The sequence below is a fragment of the Phyllostomus hastatus genome, unplaced genomic scaffold, assembly GCF_019186645.2.
Source record: "Phyllostomus hastatus isolate PE091 unplaced genomic scaffold, TTU_PhHast_1.1 phas_scaffold_39, whole genome shotgun sequence".
In the NCBI taxonomy this organism is placed as follows: Eukaryota; Metazoa; Chordata; class Mammalia; order Chiroptera; family Phyllostomidae; genus Phyllostomus; species Phyllostomus hastatus.
The window spans coordinates 27,580,055-27,604,812 of record NW_025334028.1 but is presented as its reverse complement, the minus strand read 5'-3'; the positions used below and the strand labels follow the sequence as shown (position 1 = coordinate 27,604,812).

Below are 24,758 nucleotides of genomic sequence, written 5' to 3'. Positions count from 1 at the left end.
CAGTAGCAATGACCATTCCTAGTACTTAGATTGTGGTAATTATTTTCCTTTCAAAGAATTTAGAGCTCCACAGAGAAACAGCTGATGAGGCAGGAAATACACAAGACGAGCTGGAACAGCTTGTTACGGGGAAAGCATGGATGCTTTCAGTACCATGGAAGCCTCATCAAAAAGACTCAGGAGCCAACTCCAACAGGCTCCCACTGAACAAAGATGGGGATATTTGAGCATCAATGACAATGGATTGAAATATTTCAAATATTAAACTGATGAGTCAATAATCAAACTGAAAAATACTAACTGGTTACTTTTGGTAGATAACCAACTCACTTTGAAAACTGGAAAATATAAGAAAAGAAACAAGTTTTATCTAGCATTTCCTATGTGAACTACATCTCAGTGTAACCACATAGTTGATAAAGAAAAGTAAATTAAGGCAGAATGACACAAGTAGAAGAATATCATCATTTCATAACTCTTACTGATGATAGAGCTAGGGGCAATGGTCAGGAATGCTGCTAATGTCACGAGGGCCAGCCAGAGGTCAGTGCCTGCACAAAAACACACCACCACCTTGGATGTCATCTTACCCAAAGGCGAACCTGATCAGATTATGCCACTACACTCAAGATTGAACTACCAATTCCTGGGAGATATAGGGAACAAGTTCACGTGATACAACACCAGGGGGAAGCTATCAGCAAAACCCACACTTTGGAAAACTCAAAAGGAGAAATGGCATGGTTATGTAAGCAAGTAAACTGCAAGGAAAAAAAGAGATGGTGATGATGGGGTAGACAGAATAGTTACTGGAAGGTGTTCACATTCTAGTATTTAGAACCCATCAACATGGCAAAAAAGGATTTTTTTTTCAGATGTAAGTAAGATTAAGCACCTTAAAACAGCAAGATTATTCTGGATTACATAGGTGGGCTCAATCTAATCACAAGAGGCCTTAAAATAGAGAACTTTCTCAGGCAGGAAGCAGGAGAGATGAGACTGAAGGAAAAGCCAGAGAGGAGGACCCCATGCCCCACTGCTGGCTTTCTGGGTGAGGAGGTTGGAGCCAGGGAACATGGACAGCTCTATAGTAGCTGACAACAGTTCCGGCTGAGCCAGCAAGGGAGCAGGGACCTCAGTCCTACAACCGCTTGGAACTGAGTAACCTGAATGATCCTGGAAGTGGATTCTCCCACCAGGAAAAAGGCAAACCAAGCCAATGCCTGACTTTGACCTAATGCTACCTGGAACAGAGAGACTAATTGAGCCCACCTTGATTTCTAACCTATAGGACTGAGATAATTAACTTGTGTTATCATAAGCCACCAGATTTGTTGTCATTTGTTACAACAGAACTAGAAACCTAATGCAGATGAATACCTATCAATTTGAAGCCTTAAGATTCACATTAACCATTTAAATTTTTGTATCTTATTGTAATTCTTACTAAAAGAAATATGCTGTAAAAAATAATCAAACACCTGGTGTAGAGAATTTCTGCAGGAATGTGGAGTTGAGTGATTTTGTTGAGGAATTGGTTAGTTTTTCTTCTTAATCACAAAGGTCTATAATTACTGCTTTATTTCTAGAAACTGCACAACTCATTCATTCATCATCCATTTATTCAACAATCACTGGGCATTTTCTGTGTATCAATATCATGGTAGTGGCTGGGAATACAAAAGTGAAAAATATGGTTCTTTTTCTATGCTCTATTAATAGTAACAACTGAATCCAAATATTTAATACATTAATTAACTCAATGTGGCAATTGTTTAAGTTTAAAAGAAACTCATGAAGTTATTTCATGTGTCTAATGTGTGGGACTCACTGGGGATATAAAGAAGCGTGAAACACTGCACACCACTCAACTTTTTGTTTCAACTTTTTGTTTCTGTGTGTATGACCACCTTAGATACCTCATATTGGTGGAATCATACAATATTTGTCTTTTTGTGACTGGCTTATTTCACTTAGCATAATGTCTCCAAGTTTCATTCATGTTACAGCATATGATAGGATTTCCTTCTTTTAAAAGGCTGAATAATATTCCATTGTCCCTACATATGTATACTGCACTTGGCTTATCCATTCATCTGTCCATGGACACTGGGTTGTTCCCACCTCTTGGCTAATGCGAATAGTGCTGCTATGAGCGTGAGTGTGCAAATATCTATTTTAAGATGAGGAAATTGAGGTCCAGAGAGGTTAAGTAACTTGTTTCTCCTTATACAACAAATTAAGGATCCTAACTCAGTTTGGGGCCTCTATCCTAAATACTCTACAAATACATTTCCAGTCATTTTATTCCTTTTATTGGCCCAACTAAATATCTTTGGAAATTAGAGCACCATAGGGAATGACCATGCATTCAGGATTTGTTAGATGTCAAAATCTTTAACATAGATTTTTTTCTTGACTTCATCATTTAATTTTCCCCTTTAATTTAATACTGTAAGTAGCTCTTATCATCTTCATTTGCATTAAGATGTCCAAGATCACCTAGCCAGCAAGCATTCCAGATGATTTCTGAATCTAAGTCTGATTCAAAAGCTCACACTCTTTCCATTATATCATGAATGCTATGCCTTTCAACCAGCATCTTTGGAGATGGAAGGAAATCTTACAGACCATCTTTTTTAAATTAAGGGTTTCTCTTAGGATCACCATTGCCTTATGAGAAAAAGAAATGAAATACATGCTGGTCACACATAAAGAAAGTGACAAAGGAATGAAGATAAATATATTGTTTTCTTCTTAAAACATTCTAATCCACAGTACTCTATGAAATCTAATTTCTAAACTACATTTATTTATTTCTATATTTTTAAATTATTTACTTATTTTTAATCCTCACCTGAGGACATGCTTTTATTGATTTTAGAGAGACAAAGGTGGGGGGAAAGGGAAGAGGAGGAGAGAGAAAGAGAGAGAAACATTGACTGGCCACCTCCCATGTGTGTTGTGACCAGGGATCGAGCCCAGAACCTAGGTATGTGCCATAACTGGGAATCGAACTCACACCATTTTGATGTACCTGATGATGCTCCAATCAACTGAGCCACCTGGCCAGGCTCTAACTATTTTTCAAGCATCTGACCCAGAGAATTTGTAACATGATACACATATGATAGATCGATTTATTAATATAATACATACCACATAGATTTGACAACTGTAGAAAGAACATGAAAACATCAACTATGAGTATGTAATGAAAGCTAATGTGCTAGAGGAAAACTCAGTTAACCAATCTTTAGCTGACATCATAGCAAATGAGTGCTTCTCTAGCTGACTCAAGGAATTCAGAACTATGGTCTCAACAAGTTTCTTAATATCTACCTCTTTCTCTGTATGTACATCAAATTTAATACAAGATAAAAATTGAGGCTGTAAACTTATTGATTGGCCAAGGTCATGCATATTGCAAAGTAAATGTATTTTCTATCCAGATATATGCTGCAGAATTCATGGTCTACAAATTAAGGGCCTTTCCCTTACATTTTCTTCAATTAGTCTGTACATCATAAAGGTTCTAGATACAATACTTATCCATTATGTAAATTAGCAAAATAAAACTGAACAGCCAAAAAACTCCAACCCACACCTTTGCCATATGTAGTAGTAAATAAATAATACTAATTATGAATTTTATTAATGAATATTCATTAATATATTTCAACATAATATATTAATAAATGATATTTATTAATAACTAATAAATGTTGATTAAACATGTGCTAATTTTAATATAAGGTAAATTTTTAAATATAATAAACCTATACTTTAGTCATACCCCAAAACTAAGCTTGTGTTAGATGTACTTATGACTCTAATTTTCTTTGAGATTCATTTAATATTTATTATCCTTTTTGTAGCCCTAAGCATGCACATAGGTGTTATTATTCCCCATTTTACAAAATGGCTAAGTGGCTGGTCCAAGGTCACAAGTGATGAAGCCAAGATTTAGACTCAGTCTGTCTGACACCAAGCTTTATTCTAGTTCTTTATGTTCCCATTCACTCCTTTTTTAGATGTGGGGAGTGCACAGAAAGTCACTGGTGGGCTTTAGTGCCAACTCGCATAGTAACTAGCTATGCTCCCGTTCCCCTCCTGGAGCCTCGATTCCTCCATCTGCAAAACGAGAAGGTTGAACTGAGTGAGCTCCCAGTCCTCCCCAGTCCAATCCTGCTCTGAGCCTTTTCTTCTCAAAGAGAGGTTCTTAACCAGATGTTTTAGACAAAAACAAGCTTGGTCCCAACTGTGCACTCATGTTTCCCATCTTTAAAAACTTCCATGTGATTATACTATAGGTAATTGGCTTTAAAATGCAAATAATGTTAAAAGGCATGTGACTACAAAAGGTCTCTTGCTCTATATACACTCTTCTATCCCTAAAAGAAAATCTGTTGACCAAAGCTAATGCTTTTCAACTCATTAGTTTTATTTTTTTAAGTCCATCTGTTTTTCTATATCATAAACGCATACTGCTTTCTCTTGACTTATAAATATTAGACATTATCTATTGATTTCCTGTTATGGGAGATTAGGACTCTTTTTGCACATTTAAACACCACTTTTCCTTTTTCTCATTCTCTCACTATTATCATCCTCAATTTTTAGTTGTGTTCATGTACTGTTTTTATTATTATTGCTTTGTATATACTGTTCACTGCTGAGTTAAGTGTGCTGTACATTTTTTAAAAAACATCCAAGACTTTCCCTATCCCTCTTACATTGGCTACCACTTATTCTTTTTTCTTATTTACTCTCTTGTTTTATGAGGCAAATCTTCTAGTAGTTTCTTGATACACACTTTCTTGAGACCTGGAAATTTTATTACTTTCATACATGATTGACAGCTTAATTAGGTAGAGAATTTTAGACTGAAAAATTTCCTTTAGAATTTTAAAGTGTTTGCCTCATTGTCCTCCATGTTGTTCTTGAGAAGTGTGATGGCATGTTGACTGCAATTTTTTGAATATGGCCTTTTCTCCCCCTGTCTGGAAACTGTTAGGAACTACTTTTCACCCTTGGTGTTCTGAAGTTTCACAACAGTGTGCCATGGTTTGAGTGATTTTTCAAGTGAGATTTTCAATCAAAAGAAACACATTATTTTTGATACATTATCTTCTTTTAGTTCTTTGATATTTCCTCCCCACCATCTTATCCGTTTCTTCTTTTTGGTTCTTCTATTGCTGAAGCATTGGACTTTGTGAACTGAATCTCTATTTTTTAAAAAATAATAACTTCTTGCTCTTTCTCGGTGCTGCCAAGGTGGCAGCCATCTCCTACTTGGCACCATGGCTGCTGTCAGACCCCCCGTGAAACCCAAGATTGTCACAAAGAGGATCAAGAAGTTCATCTGACAGCAGTCAGATCGATATGTTAAAATTAGGCAGAACTGGCGGAACCCAGAGGCATTGGCAATAGGGTGTGCAGAAGATTCAGGGGCCAGATTGTTATGCTCAGCATTGGTTATGGGAGCAACAAGAAAACAAAGCACATGCTGCCCAGTGGATTCCAGAAATTCCTGGTCCACAGTGTCAAGGAGATTGAAGTGCTGTTGATGTGCAATAAACTTCACTGTATAGAGATTGCTCACATCTCCTCAAAGAACCACAAACTCAATGTGGAAAGAGCGGCCCAGCTGCCCATCAGAGTCACTAATCCCAATGCCAGGCTGAGCAGTGAAGAAAAGGAATAGACTGATTGTGTACACATTGTATCTGTGTTAATGAAACCACAAAATTCTGGAAAAAAAACACCCTTCTTTCCAGTTCCTATTTCTTTGTCTTTCTTTGTTTTTTGTTCTATTTTTTCAGATAATGTTCTACATTTCATTTTTTAGATTTCTACATTTTTATTTAGATACATATATTCATATTTTTAATTTCCAAGAAGTTCTCTGATAGTTCTCTTCATTTTTTATTCAACCCTTATTTCATCAATGCATTATCTTTTCTGATCTCTCCCTGAATCAGAAGATCCTTTTTCATGTTTGTTGCTTTGGTTTCTATCTTCCAGTTTGGAAGTTTTCCACATTTGACATTCTTTGGCTTTCAATTCATATTAAAGAGCAAATCACTAAAAGTTGATTGGAAGTTCTGAATGAAAGGCTTGAAGACTAGAGGGCTTCACTAGTGTTTGATGAGGTGACCAGCTGGTTTCCGTTTCAACTACAACTATGTCATCTGGACTTCTTTTCTCTGGGAACAGTTCTCATTCTGCAGAGGAGGATCTTTTAATCCCTTTGATTAAGGAGATGATTCTAGCTTCTGAAGTTCTGGAATTAAGAGCAAATGGCAGCATGGGGAGGGAGAAGTTTTCCACCGTTTGGTATGCAGATTCTCACGTAGTTCTTGTTCAGTGTGGTGCACCCCCTCGCCCTCCTTCGTGCCTCAGATCCCCGCACTGGGAGCGGCTCTGATTCCGTGTCTTCATAGAACACACTCCCCGGTTCCGCGGGAGTCGGGGACAAATAGTTACTTGCCCACACAAGATAGGGATGAGAATCTGGATCCCTAAATCTTTTTAATTAAACGTGATTTCAGCCCCTCTTTATCCCCTTTCTCTGAGGTTTCTGTTATCCTGAATTCGTGAAATTTTCTGGGATTCTGTGAGAGCAAAGTGACTTCCTGATAGCCTCTTGCCAATCCCTCTCCCCATGTATTTCAGTTTGATCTTCCCCTTCTTTATGTAATAAGTTATCATTTTTCTCCCATCTGCTTTCTGCCTCCAGATATTGTGGTTCAAGTAACAGAATGTTGAATGTAATTTCATGAATGACAGAGAACAATTTTTCTGGTTCTTGTTATTTAGGGTCATGATCTTTCTTGGGGAGAAGGGGGTTGAAATGTCTCTATCTGCCCTCTTTACCTGGAAGTCCTCCATCTGCCTTAATGATTTTTTCTAAATCATGTTTGCAGAATATATAATTTCTCAAGCTCCTTATCTTTTAAAAAGGATTATATAAATTACCCATCAAAAGGATTACTTAATTACACTCTATAATTGCATTGGCATCTTCTAATTGTACACTAACATACATAAATAGAAATGAGCTTGTAATTAAGCACTCAGCCTTGATAAATCATAATCATATTAAAATTTATATGGGTAAAACAGAAAAAATTAAATACTGATAACTTGAACATAAACTGTTCTGTGATATATACATATACACACACACATGTCTCAGATCTGATACATATTTATGTGGGTATGTGTGTGTGTATATATATGTGTGTGTATATATATATTATATATATATTCTTTTTCTTTTCTCTTTTTTTAATCCTTACCCAAGAACACGCTTATTGATTTTAGAGTGGGCAAGGGAGAGACAGAGAGGGAGAAATTGCAATGTGAGAGAGAAACATTGATTGGTTGCCTCTTGTATGCTCCCTGATCATGTACACAAACTGCAATCTAGGCATGTGCTATGAGCAGGAATCGAACCTGTGACCTTTCACTTTACAGGCCAATGCTCCAACCAACCAAGCTACACCAGCCAGGGCAAGTTCTTTATATATATATATAGTCAAATAAAAAAATATTCACCCTACTATGAAAATCAATACATTATTACCTGATTGAGGTGACTATTTTAATTTAATTTATTTTATTTTTGAATAACATTTATTTTTAAAAGTTAATAAGTGCATATAATAGGAAACTGAAAAGCACAAGAAGCAAAGAACAAAGTCATCCATAACCACAAGCAGTTTACAGTCTGACATGTCCTCAGTCTCCTGTGTATCTGCACAACTAAGCTTCCATTTTTGTGCAATTAAGATGGTAAAGTTATGAATCATGCTTTTTCACACAATGGGGATATTTACCATTTTAAAGTCTCAAAACTATTTGAGTATGACTGCTTTTATTGCTGGAATTATTCAACTAAAACATTTTGGACAGCAGGTTGCTTAGCACTGACAGTTTTAGTTTTTTAATGCAAAGCATATTTTTCATAGTAATGGCCTTTTCTATAATATTGTTTGACAACAATGTCTGTGTAATATTGAGAGCAGAAGCATTGATACACATTGTAAATTAGGTCTTAAAAGTATAACCCAGTAAAGTAAGTTTTCACAATAATGAGGATTATTTATCCCATGCTAGCCAAGAAGGCAATAATAAACCTCTTTTTAAAAAATAGCCTTAAAAAGTCTACTTTTTAAAAGTCTCTCAACTCTCCACTACTCTGGCCACCATCAGTTTGTTTTATGTATTTGTGAACCTCTTTCTGTTTTATTTGTTCATTTATTTTGTTTGTTTAGATTCCACATGTAAGTAAGATCATACGGTATTTGTTTTCCTCTGTCTGACGGATTTTACTTAGCATACCCTCTAGTTCCAACTGTGTTGTAAAAAATGGCAAGATTTCACCCTGATTTATGGCTGAATAATACTTTGTTGTATGTACATACCAAATCTTTATCATTTCATCAATTGACAGGTTGCTTCCATATCTTGGCTATTGTAAATAATGCTTCAAATTATTTTTGAAGTGCATATATCTTTTCAAATTAACGTTGTGGATTTCTTCAAATAATTACCCAGAAATAGGATTGCTGGATTGTATGGTAGTTGTATTTTCAATTTTTTGAGGAATCTGCATACTGTTTTCCACAGTGGTTGTACCAATTTACATTCTCAGCAGCAGTGCATGAAAGTTACCTTTTCTCCACAACCTCACCAACATGTATTGTTTGTTACCTTTTTTTTTATAACAGCCTGCTGGAAAGAAGTGAGGTGACATCTCACTGTGGTTTTAATTTGAATTCCCTGATTAGTGATGTTGAGCGTCTTTTCATATGCCTATTGGCCATCTGTATGTTTTCTTTGGAGAAATGTCTTCTCAGGTTCTCTGCCCATTTTTGATTGGATTGTTTATTTTTGGATATTCACTTGTAGAGGTCTTTATATATTTTAGATATTAACCCATTCTGACATAGCTTTTGTAAATATTTTCTCCCATCCAGTATGTTGCCCCCTTTTTTTTTTTTTGACGATTTCTTTCACTGTGCAAAAAACTTTCTTGTTTGATGTCCCATTTATTTTTATTTTGTTTCCCTTGCCTGAAAAGACAGATAAAAAAAATATTGCTAAGGCCAACATCAAAGAGTTTACTACATAATTTTCTTCTAAGATTTTAAGATTTCAGGTCTTACATTTAAATTTTTAATCCATTATGAGTTTATTTTTATATACTGTATAAGAAAGCGGTCCAGTTTCATCATTTTGTCTGTAGTCATCCAGTTTCCCAACACCATTTATAAAAGACTGTCTTTTCCCCATTTATATTCTTGATTCCTTTGTCATGGATTAATTGACCATACAAGCAGGATTTATATCTGGGCTCTCTATGCTCTTTCACTGATTTATGTATCTGTTTTTGTGCCAGTATCATGCTGTTTTATTATTATTGATATATAGTATAGTTTGACATCAGAAAGCATGATGCCTCCAGCTTTGTTCTTCTTTCTCAAGATAGCTTGGGCTATTTAGAGTCTTTTGTGGTTCCACAAAAATTTTAAGGTTGTTTGTTCTAGTTCTGTAAGAACTGTCATCATTATTTTGATAAGGATTACATTGAATTCATAGCTTGTTTTATAGTGTGGACATTTTAAAAATATTAATTCTTCTACTACATGGGCACAGGGTATATTTTTCCATTTATATGTGTTGTCTTTAATTTCTTTAGTGTCATATTTTTCAGAGTAAAAGTCTTTCACATCCTTGGTTAAATTTATTCCCAGATTTTATCCTTTTTGATGCTTATTGTAAATGGGGTTATTTTCTTAATTTCTCTTTCTGATAGTTTCTTATTAATGTATACAAATGCAACATATTTCAGTTTATTAATTTTGTATCTTGTAAGTTGACTACATTTATTTATTAGTTCTAACAGTGTTAGTGGAGCGTAGGTTTTTCTGTATGTAGTATTATACCATCTGCATATAGTGACAATTTTACTTCTTTCTTTCCAATTTGGATGCCTTTGATTTCTTTTTCTTGTCTAATTGCTATAGCTAGGACTTTAAATACTATGTTGAATTAAAGTGGGAAGAGTGGGCATCCTTGCTCTGCCCAGTGGCTCAGTTGGTTGGGTATTGTCTCACAAAGCAAAAGGTTGCCAGTTTGATTCTCAGCCTAGGATGTGGGTTTGGTCCATGAATAGGGCATGCATGTGCAAGAGGCAACCAATAGATATTTCTCTCTCACATTGATGTTTCACTCCCTGTCTTTCTCCCTCCTTTCTCCTATCTCTAAAAATAAATAAATAAAATATTTTAAAAAGAGTGGGCATCTTTGTTTTACTCCCAATTTTAGAGGAAAAGCTTTCAGTTTCTCACCACTGAGTATGATGTTTGTAATGTGTTATAAAAGGTGTTTATTATGTTGAGTTATGTTCCCTCTATATCCACTTTGTTGAGAGTTTTTGTGTGAGGGCAGATGCAAACATTCAACCTATAAAGCACAATTCAGGATCATACAGCTGCATATATTGAAGCTAAAATGAAAAACTCCTTCTTGGATGAATTTTACTTTTGAAAGCCTTTTATATTTTCCTTGGGAAATTAAGAGTCATTATAATCAAAATCAGAATAAATCATTTAAAAGGTACTTATATAATAATCAAATACTTGTTTTGAAAGAAATCACACATGTAATATTTAAATATTATATATCTTATATGTGCAGAATTCTTTTAGATATATTATAGCAATCCTTTTGACCCCATTAGCCTTTTTTTTTTGCTAAATAAGCTATCAATAAAATATTAAACATAAATATTTATTTCTTCTCTGTTATTTATATTATTATGAATATATAAGTAATAACATTAAATTTGGGATACTTTGAGAATACTGAAAATAATAAAGAACAATATCATTGTGCAGTATATAGAGCTAGCCACCTTTAAAAAATACATGTTAGCAAAATTTCTTCCCATCCTTACTTTGCAGTTTTTAGATGGTTGATATCACACTGTACAGTAAGAAGAGAAGAGGCTCAACATACTGAGTATTTCCTAAGTGCCAGACAACCTGCTAAATGCTTCATATACATGGTATCAATGTGCTATGAACCGCATATTTTCATTTAATAGATGGAAATACTAGGACTAGTTAGTTGCCCAAGGTCATACAGCCAGTAAGTAGCTGTTTGTGTGCAGAAAGGACCAGGCTGTGCACCAAGGCCTGCTTTTACTTGCACTGTGGTTGGGGGAGGGTCAGCTAAAATCTCAAAGCTCCCAGAGATACACCCACACCAGCAGACTTTCTGTTATACTTGATCACTGAAATAGCCTCTACCATTACTCCTCAGCAGCCTGGCTTAAGCTTCACCAGGTAGGGCAAGAGGAACTGCTGCAATTATTGCTTTGGGTTATTGCTTCCTCTAGTGCTGATGCTGCATGGAAGGGAGCGCTTTGCCCAAAAAAGACGGCTTCTGCAGTATGGGGAAGGACTTATCATAGAGGTCCTGGCAGCTGACCCTTCAGCTCTCTCCCCAGAGCCACCAACCCCAGATTCTCCTCTTGTGTCTCTAGTTTGCTGTGCTGGAGCCCAGGGTAGGTGGCTACAAAGAAAATTTTCTGTTGGCCCTTTAAGAGGCTCTCTACATATCTAGCCATCTTTCCCTGTTGGACAGAAATCCCACTACTTTTCATAGCCAGACGGTATTTGTGTTCCTTTTCTGGTTTGGTGCTTAGGGCTGGGAACCCCAACTTGGGGTTTAGACCTCATTCTTCTCAGGGGGAGCCCCCCAGGCTGATGAAATGTCCCTTTGGAACTTCAGCTGCAACCAATGGGAGTCCTGCCAGCCCTCTTGTAATGCCACACTTCCTACCAGTCTCGTGGTGGTGGTGTGGTTTCTGCCATATGTCCTTGGTTACAAGGCTTCTCTCCAGCTAGTGCTCAGTTGGTTACTCAGGATGATTTATCTATAATTTAGTTGTAATTCCAGTTTGGTCCCAGGAGGAGGTTAGTGTAACTTCCACCTATTCTGCCATCTTGCATCTTTCACTATTTTATTTACCATTGTAACTAATTTTTCATATCTTTAGCAAATCATTGCAAATATCATATAAGTGAAAATTTTCAAAGCTACTGTATTTTCAAAGCTATGACTAAGTCCACCTCACTGAAAACTTGTAGTCAATGGGTAACAATATTTCAAAAATCTCTGTAAATTTTAGAGCAAAATGAAATATTGTTATTCCAGTTGAAATGTATTTGGGTCAGACCACTGTGGCTCAGTTGGGCATCATTCTGCAAAGCAAAAGGTCCCCAGTCAGGGCACATGCCTGGTTGCAGGTTCAATCCCCAGTGGGGGCATGTGTGGGAGGCAACCAATCGATATTTTCTCTCTCACATTGGTGTTTCTCTTTCTCTCTCTCTCCTCACCCCAATAAACAAACAAACAGACAAGCAAACAAACAAATCAATATTTTAAAAAACAAATTAAAATGTATTTGGTTACTAGAGACTTTGAATGTTTTTATATGCTTATTAAGGATTTCTATTTCTAAAGAAATACATTTCTCAAATAAGCACAATGTAAATCAGAAACTACAGAGGGGCTGTTTGGAACAAACACAGTCATTACCTCATTGATTCTCATTATAAGAGAGAGGTACATTAGGTGAGGGTGTTGGAAAATGTTATAGAAAGATCAGAAAATATTTATATTTCTTTCATTATTTCAAATAAACCTAGTTTAACAAAAATAGTAAATCTATCAATTTTTGCCTGATATGGTTTGTGGTACTAATGAAGATACGAGTAGTAATTAGTATTTTTGTTTTATACACAAATTATTTACAATTCCTAAAGATAGTTGGATGTAAGACTTTAAAATTCTCTCCTTAAAATCTTATTTACACCATTAATTTTTATATCTAAACAAAAAGAGTAAGAGAAAAAAGCATTTACTAAATAAACATAATTGCCATCTAAACCCTTATTTGGAATATCACACAATCAGGGATCAATGCAGTTTTAATGCATTTCCGATACCTGGCTATTCTGATCTCCTCCCTAGCAGCACTACTTTCACTCGAACCTATTCAATACAACAGTTAGAGTCACTGATGCATTCAGCTTGATTTATCCAGTGACAGTGCTTCAGTTACTGTCCCAGGCATATCATTTTCTTGACAGTAAATCTAATTTTGGTTTAATGCTCCTCCAAGTAATTTTAAATCATTTTCTATATATCTGGACAAAGGTAATTATGAAAGTAAAAGAAATTATGGATATATTATTGTGAAATGTAGAGACAATATCCCTTCCAAAAGACATATACATTTTTAGTTGTTGTTAGTAAATTATGACTTTGAAGGTTATAAGAACATGCCACAGTGACTTACTATCTATAAGCCACAGAAGGAGAAAGAGTCATATGGTTGTGGACTTGGGATTTTGTGATTTGAGAGGTGAGTAGACAGGCAGCAATGCTGTGCTGCCTTCCACATTCTGCCTGGTGTCCTGTGACACAGGCACTGTCTCAGGGACTCATTTAATGGGAGAAGCTTTACTCTTTACCTCCATGTTTCTGTGCAACTTAAACTGCATATAGATATATATTTAACTTGAGTTTACTGGATTAGATGTCTACACTTTCCTGAATTTCCTTATGAAGAGTTACCTCATTAACAGTTTTCTTGAAGTTTACTTTTCTTTTTATGGGCTTGAAAGAACCAATCTAGATCAGGTCTACAAAGGAAACAAATTGTGTACTTTTTAGATTGTAAAAACTATCAAGACACCCCAGGAATTTCCAACAGTTGATACCTTGGAAATGACCTTCCTTGGAAAAAAAATCAAAAGTACTACAAAAAGTCTGAGCTTCTGAAACTGGACACGAGTTCCATCTGGAGAAGGCCACTGTGTATGTTATGTGGACATATGCAGCTGAAAATGCACAATAGCACAACCTTCCTGGAAAGTGATTTGGCAAATGTATCTAAAGTCTTAAACATCTTGATGCATAAGATATCCACCATTGTATTGTAACAATTACAATGTAATGACATGAAAAAGGGAAAGGATTAATTACTAGGGAAAAGATTTGTGACAATGTTCAGTAAAGCAGGATGATATAGTATAATCTCAACGATGTTAACATGTGTGTAAGTATGCATTTGTACATGTGTGTAAATATCTGAACAGCAAATGTTTGGGGCAGGTATCCATATTCATCTGTCGGTAATGGATGTACCAGTGGTTCTTCTTAATATTATTATGTATTTTTCTCTATTGAGCATATAGTCCTATAATAATCAGGAAAATGATTTAAAACAAATATGAGGGACAGCAGCAACACTAACATCTTGATGAAACTCAAATTCCACCAGAGCACACGATCTTGGGTTTAAATGAACTGCAGAATCATGTCTTAGGTCTTTTTAGTAATATCAAATAATAATATTTTGGTTTTAAGGTTATAGAAACATGACTAATATATTTTTTGTCTCTTAGAAGCTACAAATACATGCAGATATTGAATCTTAGCTAAAGTAAATATTACCTAAAGGTAACTCCGGTATCTACACATTACTAATAAGCTATGTTTTTCATTATCTTCTTTCTTTTTCTTTTCTTTCATTGTCTCTTGAAAATGTAGAATAAATCAAGAGAAGTCATCTTCATTAGCATTCATTCATTCACTCATTCAATGAATAGCTATTTTTTAAGCACTTGTTGTGTGTCAAACATTGTTTTTAGGAACAGGATCCTGCAGTGAGGAAAATAAAGTTCTTGTCTGGTTGAGGCACAAATGTTATTTCTGTCATGTAATGATAAAGTTTTATGACTAAAATAATATCACTGGTATGCTATGCTATATAGATAATAGAAAACAAACATTATAAATTTCTTTGTTTAGAAAAGAATATAAAAGTATATCCTTTTCAGGGGTGTCCAACCTTTTGGTGTCTCTGGGCCACACTGGAAGAAAAAGAGTTGTCTTGGGCCACACAGTAAATGCATTGTGAAGCATAATAAAAAATGTCATAATGTTTTAAGTAAGTTTAGAATTTTGTGTTGGGCTGTATGCACAGCAATCCTGGGCTAAAATGTGGCCCACGGGCTGCAGGTTGGATACCCCTGCTATCTATGGCATATAATTTTTCTTATTTATTTAACCAAGGAAATTGAAATTGCTCATTACTTACCCCAATATTAAACATTCCTGTAAAATACTCCATATTTGCTTGAATAAACCAAATGTTGCTTAGACCTAGCTCGTCACTTCTCTTCTTAGCACGTATTAATGATAATTCCTTGTTTTCTATTAATGTAACCTAGATTTCACCGAGAAAACAAAGCATATTCAGGAACACAATTCAGACATTAGGGCAAAGTACTACTGCTGTATTTCATAGCTTTAATAATATGGAATATATTACATTGACCCCTAACCTGTGCCAAGAAGTATGTCAGATAATATGGTACAAAAATGAACAAGATCCTTGAACTCTTAAAAGCTTACAGTTGTAGTGATGTAAGTGAAACCAGCAATTATAATACAGTGGTAAGTGCTTAATAAAATACATGTAATATGTTATTAGAGCACCTAAACTTGATGACTAAAGCAGGTTTTAGTCAATTAATATGGAAAAGTAACCTATTGACTGAGGCTTGAACATGAGTAGAAATTATCTGGGGCACTGCAGGAGTGTTTCTGGCAGAGAGAGAAACATTATGAAGGCTCAAGGTGGGAAACACACTGTGTGTTTGAAGAACTGAGAAAATCAGTATAGTTGGGGCACAGAACATGATGGTGATGGTGAGGGTTGGGGGGCAAGGTATAGAAGGTGGACACCAGGCCTGAGAGGCAAAAGGATCCAGATCATGGGGGATGGGAGAAGTTTCATGCTGCAATGTACAGTACATATTGGTGGCGGGGGCGAGGCAGAAGGCAGTGCAACTATTAGGAGTCTCTCCAGTAACCCAGGCCCAGGCAGACGGGAAAGGATTGTTGGTTTGGATGGGGAAAAGTGGGCTGCACTAAGTCACTTTCATCACTACCTTTCTAGTTCTACCCAAATTTTGTCCTCATGCTTATCTTTATGGGAAAACCCTGGGTCCCTTTGTATAAAAAAGCCTGTCCGAGTATACTTAGTGTCAAAGGCTCTCCCCTCTTTATTTCAGCCAAGACTTCCCCTTTCCAGTCTGAATGTCCGTTTCCAGGGGAACTGTTAGGGTGGGAAAAAAAGACAGCATGTCCCTGATGCTGTTTCTCCAGGATTCTACTCTGTGACCTTTCTTCCTCTTCTTCCAACCACACTATTGTTGCTCTTCTAAATAATAAAACACACACCTGTCTGTTTCTCCCAGGAGTCCTTATTTATTTGACTCCTGATTTTCTAAGAAGGTAAAAGAGAAACACCATCCCTCCAACTGCCATCATTCTGTGGCACATCATTTGCACTGCTCTATGAGTTCTTCCGCATTTTTCTCCTGGGAGTGGAGTCACACTGTAATTACTTTGCATCTTTTAAAGGCTTACAAGCAAAGAATGTGACCAAGTTCAACTGTAGCTTTTTGAAAAAAAAATGACATCAAATTCTGGACTTTCATGTTAAAAGAAGGTCACTGGGATAAAATGATGTAATATGGCAGAAGACTAAAAATAGCACAAACTTCTGATACATGGTGGCGATTACATAAATTATGGGGCACTTCCTTGAAAACATATTATGTGGTCATATTTAAGTGATGTTTTAATGAAAATATTTATAACATTTGCGATCCAATCTTGACTGAAAACAGAAAACTAAGACTGTATTTGCACTTTTAGAGTTTGCAACAATAAGCATCCTCAAGGGCAATGACAGGGAGAACACGGGGAGAAAATCATTTGATTGATCAGTGTGGTAAGTTGTTTTTTTTTAGTTTCATTATTGTTGTTACAATTTTGATGCAATGAATAAAGATGAGGTTACCAAAAGAATATGCTCAACAAGTTTCAGAAGCCAGTATTTCCAGTGTATATTATGTTGACAATTAAACTGGTTTTATCATTATTCTAATTAGTAGTGGAATGGTGATTTATTTAAAAAATTTTTTTAAATATAACTCTTTTTATAAAAGTTGAAAGTTATTGTGATCCCACTTTACATTTTTTCCCTTAAGATTCTGAATCTTAGAAGTTCATTTCTAAGAAAAAAGGAAATGTGAGTCCCACATGGCTGGCCTGGGTGAATGATCACAAACTCAGAGAGCAGGGGTGAGCCAGTCTCAGCTGACTGAGTCATGCAGTTTTCCGATGTTTTCTTTATCTACGAACCAGACTTTACCTGGCATAATGGCAGCATATGAGCAAGCACAATCCCAACATGGCCCTGAAGGAAGCAGGAAAGGAAACAAGTTAAAATTGGACCCTAAGGGGTCTGCGATTTCTGAGACAACAATCTTGCCAAATAAAAGCACGGCCTTGAATGTAATATGAAGTCACAGTCTTGGGAAAGCTAAAGAGAATATGGAGGGATATCATACCCCGCCACTGCAGAAATCCACAATTCTGTCGCCAGGTTTGGCCTGATTTGCCACCACATACACAAGGTTGTTCAGCTGCTGCTGCTTCCTCAAAGCTCGGTCACTGGACATTTTACCTGGGAAAGACGAGAGGGAAAAAATGAAATGTGTATTGGGCAGGACTGAGAGGGCCCTGGTAGAACAGACTGCCAGCATACAGGAAGAGGGATGAATAGATAAATGAATTACAAATTCCAGATAATCTGCTACGAGAAGACTAGAGAACTGGAACCCAGAAATGAAATCTAATTTGCTTACTTTTACTTTTAGTCATATGTAACTGTTCTTTCAATAGCCACTGGCAGAAAATCTATAAAAAATGTCTTGTAAAGAGAGAAAACAGTAAATGAAATATTAAGTTCAGAGCCACAAAGCAACTGTTCAATAAATATTTATTGGATGAAGATATTGGATGTTTATTGGAGAAAACAGCAATGGTCTCTTTGCTCTATGCCTCTCAGAGGTATTGTAAAAATTATCTAATTTCAGCACATTGCTTAAGTCTCCTTAGAGAAATGAGATCTATAATAAATAAAAATTTTTTAAAAATTTAACTGGCCCATCCTTAATCTCAGTTCTTCTGGTTAGGATATTTGGAACATAGGCATCACACTGAAATATGTCAATGGTTATTATATTAAGAGAGAAAATGGATTTTCTCATTTCTGCTTTGAAGCTTTTTCCTCATGAGTCAGACACAGAAATTTAATGCAATTACAGATTAAAGATAGGCATTTCCAAGTATGAAATGCCTTGGGCCTAACAGCATGAAAACATCTGAACTTTCAAAAGCCATTAGTCAAGCCCATGAATATATCTTCAGAAGAATGAATGAAATTATTTGTTTTTACATGTTTCAAATGTATTTTGTTGTAAGAGCAAGAGTAAGAAAATGTAAGAGAGCAGATTTCAGTGATATAGATTAAAGACGCAGATAATCTTTTTCACTCAAAATATTACTTACAGATACCAAGGTTTCCCTGCCCCATTTTCACAGAAAAATAGCATTTTTTCTGTTATTCTCTTTTCTATTTTTCTCCTTTCTAATGTTACTAAAATAAGAACACTGAGAAACTTTTATTTTAGGAAAGAATAGAAAATATGGATTAAAATCTATATAAGAGAAAAAGACCCATACTCTCATAAGTCGAAGCTATATTTTTATATATGTTCTTCTATTCATGCCCATAAATTCAGATTTTTTTAGAAAGCACATAAATACTAGAAATCATTCCAGGTCTATGCATTTGTTTTTATACTATACATTTTAATAGTTACATAGTATTTCATTCACTGTATTTATCGTACTTATGTAACAAATTTCCCATTACAATGATGTGGTCGCCACCACACAGCTGAATTGTTGTGCACGTTCTCGACTACTTAGCATGGCTGAATGTGAATTTCAAACATGCAGAGCTTTTAAATCAATAGCCTGGAGATTCCATTTGTGAAGAAAATTTCATGTAGCTCTAAAAATAGTTATTTTCATTTTTCTCTAATAATGTAATTGTTAAAGATTTACACTCAGAGCAAGTGAAGGCCTCTGTCATCCGACCCCTGTGGATAACCATTCAGAAGAGATTTATGACAGTTTCCAAGAGCATGGCAAAGCTGAAAGAATGAACACCCTTACAAACTCCACCTAGATGCTGCCCTCAACAAATTTCTATGCTTGGTTTGTCACACTTGTATTTATCTAGCCATGCATTCATATATCCAACTTATTTTTTAAGGCAATACAGTCTTCCCTTGGAGGAGAAAGAATATGAACAAGAAAGGGGAGGAGGTGGGGAATCAGAATGCAAAAATGGAAAAGTGCTTTGAGCCCTGTGGGAGGGCTTGGGTCACAAATGCCACTATTATGTGAGCCACCACCCAGCAAGGAGTGAGCACAAGCATTTCAGTCTTTGTTCTGTTTGTAGATTTCTTAACAATTCTTCATATGGATTTTCATAATAGAGAGTCAAAAGGAATTATCTTTTGTTAAGAACAAGGAGATAAGAAAATTTATTTAACAGAATATCTAACAAGTTATCTGCCATATTTCTATTCATTTAGAATTACCTGACTTTCTTAAGTCAGTTTCAAGAGCAAATGTTGATGAAGCTCTGTTTTTCTTGCTGACTGTATCTTGCATGTAAAGAATCCATGCTGAAATGAAGGCTGAAGGCAAAGAGTACTTTTCAGGGCTGTATTTAGATAAAGAGACTATTGAGCTTCACATACTATTCACCGAGTAAGCTAAACATGATGCCTAAATGCTTTATGGGAAAACTGCCCCTAATACAGCATTCCTCCTCCCCGTTCCAGTTTCCTAAATGTTATGAAGCTCCTAGGAACATGAACATTGAACAAAGTAAGAAGGTGGTATTTTAAGATAAGGCATCAATTAAAAATGAAATCCTACTATTAATTTATATCCAATATTCTTGTGCCTAAGACACCACATACTAGCATAAATTATAATCTATCTTTAGCTTAACTAAAGGTTATCAAATGTTTTCATACGAGTGATTTCATGTGTTCTGTGATGTAACTCTCCCACACTGAAGTCTTATCCTTGTTCGACTCAAGTTAGGAGGATCGTGATGATTTGGACAACTTTCCTTTGCCCCAAAAGAAAGTACAAAGGTAAAGAAGCCAATTTTTAAGTTAAGAAAGAGCCATATTAGAAAACTAGCATTTTTGATTAGTTTCAAGTATCAAATAAGGCAAAACAAAACAAAAGAAAAACCATGGATGGAAATTGTGCACATGTGTAGCCATGACATCCACTCAGTCTAATAAATTACCAAGAAAAGCCTCTTAATTTTTTGTTTCTTAGTCTGAAACACCAAAGTAACATGAATGCTATAAGTTACTGGGAAAAGGAAAAGAGACAGGTACTTTTATACACATTAGACCTCATTACTAAAGTCTCCATTCTACTTTAAGAAGAACTTTTGATTTCCTGGCCAAAAAAAAAAAAAAAAGAAAAACAGTCTCTAGTGCTCTGGGCTGTTAGTTTGCCAGCCGCATCTTCAGCTATACAGCCATATAGTATGTATATCCATCCCTTGTGCTCCAGTGTTGTGAAGAATAGACAGAGAAAGACGAACAACATATGATCTCACATGTGGAATCCAACAGAACAAGTTGGTGGTTGTAGAGATGGGAGGTGTGTAAAATGGGTGAAGGAAGCCAAAAGGTATAAATATCCAGTTATTAAACCAATTAAGTCATGGGGATGCAATAATACTGTATTGCATTTATGAAGGTTGCTAAGAAAGTATATCTTGAAAGTTCTCATAATGAGCCCTGGCTGGTGTGGCTCAGTGAATTGAGAGATGTCCTGCTAACCAAAGGGTCACTGATCTGATTCCCAGTCAAGGCACATGCCTGGGTTGAGGGCCAGGTCCCCAGTAGGGGTGCATGAGAGGCAACTGATTGATGTTTCTCTCCCTCTGTTTCTCCCTCCCTCCCCCTCTCTCTAAAATAAGTACATAAAATCTTTAAAAAAGAAAGCTTATCTACAAATCTTATATTTAAAAAAAGTTCTCATAACGAGAAAAAAATTATATAACTGTATGGTGACAGATGTTAACTTGACTTATTATGATGGTCATTTTACAGTGGTCCCCAATATTTTTGGCACCAGGGACCAGTGGGGTAGGGTGGGAAACTCAGGAGAACTTCCCTGGTTCTCTCTCACCTGGTGGGGGGTGGCGGGGAGGAGACAGGAAATGGAGCTCAGGTGAGCTTGGCTGGAGGCCTGGTTCACAGCAGGCCATGGTACCTGTCCATGGCCCGGAGGATGGGGGCCCCTGTTTTATAATATATACAAATATTGAATTGTTATATGGTACAACTGAACCTAATATATGTTAATTATATCTCAATTTAAAAATAAGAAAATATAAAATGATACCTAGGCACAATTAATTATAATATACTGAAGAAAGAACCATTAGGTAAAATTGTTTCTGTCTCCCTGAAATAGATATAGATGATTGTTTCCCCTGGAACTACATAAACTTGGGTCCAGTTAAACAGTGTTAGGTGAGTGGGATCCAAGATGACGGAGGAGTAAGTGGAAGCCACACTAACTTCCTCCCGGGACCGATCAGGAATTACAACAAAATTGTAGAGAAATCATCCTGAAAAACCAACTGAACACGAGCTGGAGAGAACCTTATAACCAAGGACAGACAGAAAGAGTGTTAGGAGACTGATAGGCATATAACAGGTGTTCGATAAAAGTTTAATGAATGAATTTTCTCTGCAGTCATGACAAACTGCATTTCAAGGCAGTATGCTAACTTTTGAGGTACTAAGTATGAAACGAGTTAGATGTGAATGCTTTGCCTATATTTGTTGAAATTTTAAAAATGAAAAAGTCAACTATGAAACTGTTTCAGGTGGGAATTAAAAAGTTTTTGAAAATTTTTGTGAGGAAATAAGAAAGCAGCCATTTTAAAAGTTTTATCAAAAGCTAGAAAGACAGAACAAAATTCCTAAAAAAATTTCTGAAAAGATAGATGAAACTAAGCAGCAACATAAAGCTTACACTTTAGATTAAGGCAACGTTGTTTTAAACTTTGGAGATGAGTTCTTGGAAACACTAAAAGCTTATAATAATTCTCTGGGTTCAGTGTTTTTACAGCTGGTTGTAGGTGAGCACCATTAACCCTCTTAGCCACACTGACTCACTGTGACAGTATCCTCGCAACAGTGGATACCAACCTCTGATACGTTCTCCCCGGTGCTCCCTAGCCCCTCGCTTATTCACACATCCCATACTTCAGTCTATGAAATCCACTAACAACAGTATAACAGTGTGATGGTATTTTTCACCCTGATAGTTTTGTTCTATACATTATCTGAGCATTCAATAATTTTTTACTGGAAATCCAAAATGTCAAAAGAAACCAATTTACTCCTTTATAAATTGGAGAATAATGACTTCACAAATATCCTTCTCAATCAGTCATTCGGCCAATCAATCAATCAACCAACTTGACCTACACAGAGCTGTTCTAGACAATGTTAAAGACACAAACATTTATAACACTCAGTTTCTTTCCTTAATAAAATTTTATCTTGTTTAATTAGTATAAAGCATTATATTATATTATATTGTATTATATAGAGTTCAGAAAATGTATCTTACTAATAATACTGTACCATATATTTATAATGAAAATTTAACAACTATAACTTAAAAAAATCCATATGTTTTCACCAAAGCTTCTGAAATGAGAGATCATACTTTGTGTTTATAGGATGCTTTGCAATTTATTAAGCACTTGCATATTTGATATACCATCTACCCCCAGAACTCTGTCAGGACGCCAGAGTGGATAACATTTTCCTCATTTTACAAACGAGGACACTGAACAGTAAAGAAGTGCTCAGCCTTAGCACCTGCTCAGAGACACGCACAGCTGGTAAGTGGAGAAGCTGGGACTCTCACCAAGGATTTCTAACCAGGTTCAGTTTTCTTTCCAATATGATCTGCTATTTCTTAAACAGATGACTGATTAATTGCAATTTCAGAACTTCAGTGTTGGTGTCTTTTTTATTTGTAAGAGTTAAAGCAACTGAGGTGCTTTCTGGCAGTGAAGTGAGATTGCCCTAGTAATTACATCTTGGAGGGAAAAAATAATTCTTCAGAATCAGTCATAAAATACATTTTACTTCAGTTTTTCCCCTAAATAAAATTTCCAAGAGCAGGCCTACCAGTAAAAAGGATTCATTTGAATTTTGAACTCACCATTTTGGAACACATCACTAATGCATTATTTGGAAGTCTCACCGGTCACCCTGTGTAATGGGCTGATCTTTGTGTGTCATCCTTTCCCGAAGAGCCCATTTCCCCACCTGGGGACTATCAGCAACCTTTTTTATTTTATAGAAAAGTCACATGGAGAGGTCAAGCAATCGATTTGTTGAAAATCAGATTCTCTAGGAGGAAAGAAATAAAAGTAGATTGGGAAGATCTTTCATGTGACAGTACTGCAGACGTTGACTGGAAGTAGTGTGTTCCTTTGCCCTTTCATATCTAATTCTAGAACATTTTTTAAAAAGCCAACAACTAAAAAATATTTAGTGGGGAACCAAAGTTGAGAAAAGTATAGTCACATTATTTGTCAAAACAAAACTTCTGCTTTGTTTATAGAAGAGTTTAGATACAATGAATAGTGGAAATTTAAAAACCTTCTTATTGTTGCATGTTTTGTTTCTAAGATGAATTAAACATTCTGACTTCAGAATGTCAGATCCCAGAGTTAATCAAATTCATATATTTTCATTTTACTCAAATACTATTTACACCACACGAAGCAAACATTACTTTGTTCTGGAATTCAGTTTCAAAAGAAAGTTCGCAATATCTTACAAGTTGCCCACAAGACCAAATTGAAACGCTTTAGAACAACAGTGTTAACTGCACAAAATAGTTTAGGTATTTATTTCCTTCTCTTTTTCAGAGGCTTGAGTTAACAACAGTGAGATATAATATTTTAGTCGTTTCATTTAATTTTTTGAGATATTCATATATTCAAGTAATCCTCAATATGACTTCCAGTTTGGTGCGTTTCACAGTATGTAGGTTAAATGGTATATCTAGTAGCTTGAAATGATGAGTGCCAGCTTTTCCAGAATAAGTTATTTTTTAAAGTATATTCATTTATTATGCTATTACAGTTGTCTCAATTTTTCCACCCTTTGCCCTACTCTAGCCGGTGCCCCCCTCCCGTGTAGCAATACCCCCTTAGTCCATGTCTGTGGGTCACGAATATAAGTTCTTTGGTTTCTCCATTTCCTATACTGTTCTTAACCTCCCCCTGTCTATTTTGTACCTACAAGTTATGCTTCTTAGTCCCTGTAACTTTTCCCTCAATCTCTCCTCCCCTGCCCACCACTGATAACCCTCCAGATAATCTCCATACCTATGATTTTGTTCCTGTACTGGTTGTTTGCTTTTGTTTTTGTTTTTTAGATTCAGTTGTTGATAGTTGTGAGTTTCTTTTCACTTTAATATTCCTAGTTTTATCTTCTTTTTCTTAAATAAGTCCCTTTAACAGTTCAGATAATAAGGGCTTGGTGATGACGAACTCCTTTAACTTGACCTTATCTGGAGAGCACTTTAACTGCCCTTCCATTCTAAATGATAGCTTTGCTGGATAGTATAATCTAGGTTACAGGTCTTTGCTTCTCATCATT

General features: G+C 35.8%; 1 protein-coding gene and 1 pseudogene across 1 annotated transcript in view; one reads left to right on the top strand and one right to left on the bottom strand.

Moving 5' to 3' along the window:
- Positions 1-24,758, bottom strand: part of GSTCD (glutathione S-transferase C-terminal domain containing) — a 135,067-nt gene that overhangs the window by 21,009 nt on the left and 89,300 nt on the right. The window contains exons 6-8 of the mRNA XM_045820403.1: positions 17,514-17,629; positions 17,315-17,359; positions 15,188-15,316 (exon numbers count right to left, since the gene is read on the bottom strand). Of these exons, the coding sequence (XP_045676359.1) occupies positions 15,188-15,316; positions 17,315-17,359; positions 17,514-17,629 (290 nt within the window). The remainder of the gene's footprint in view (positions 1-15,187; positions 15,317-17,314; positions 17,360-17,513; positions 17,630-24,758) is intronic.
- LOC123806929 lies at positions 5,283-5,707 on the top strand (annotated as a pseudogene).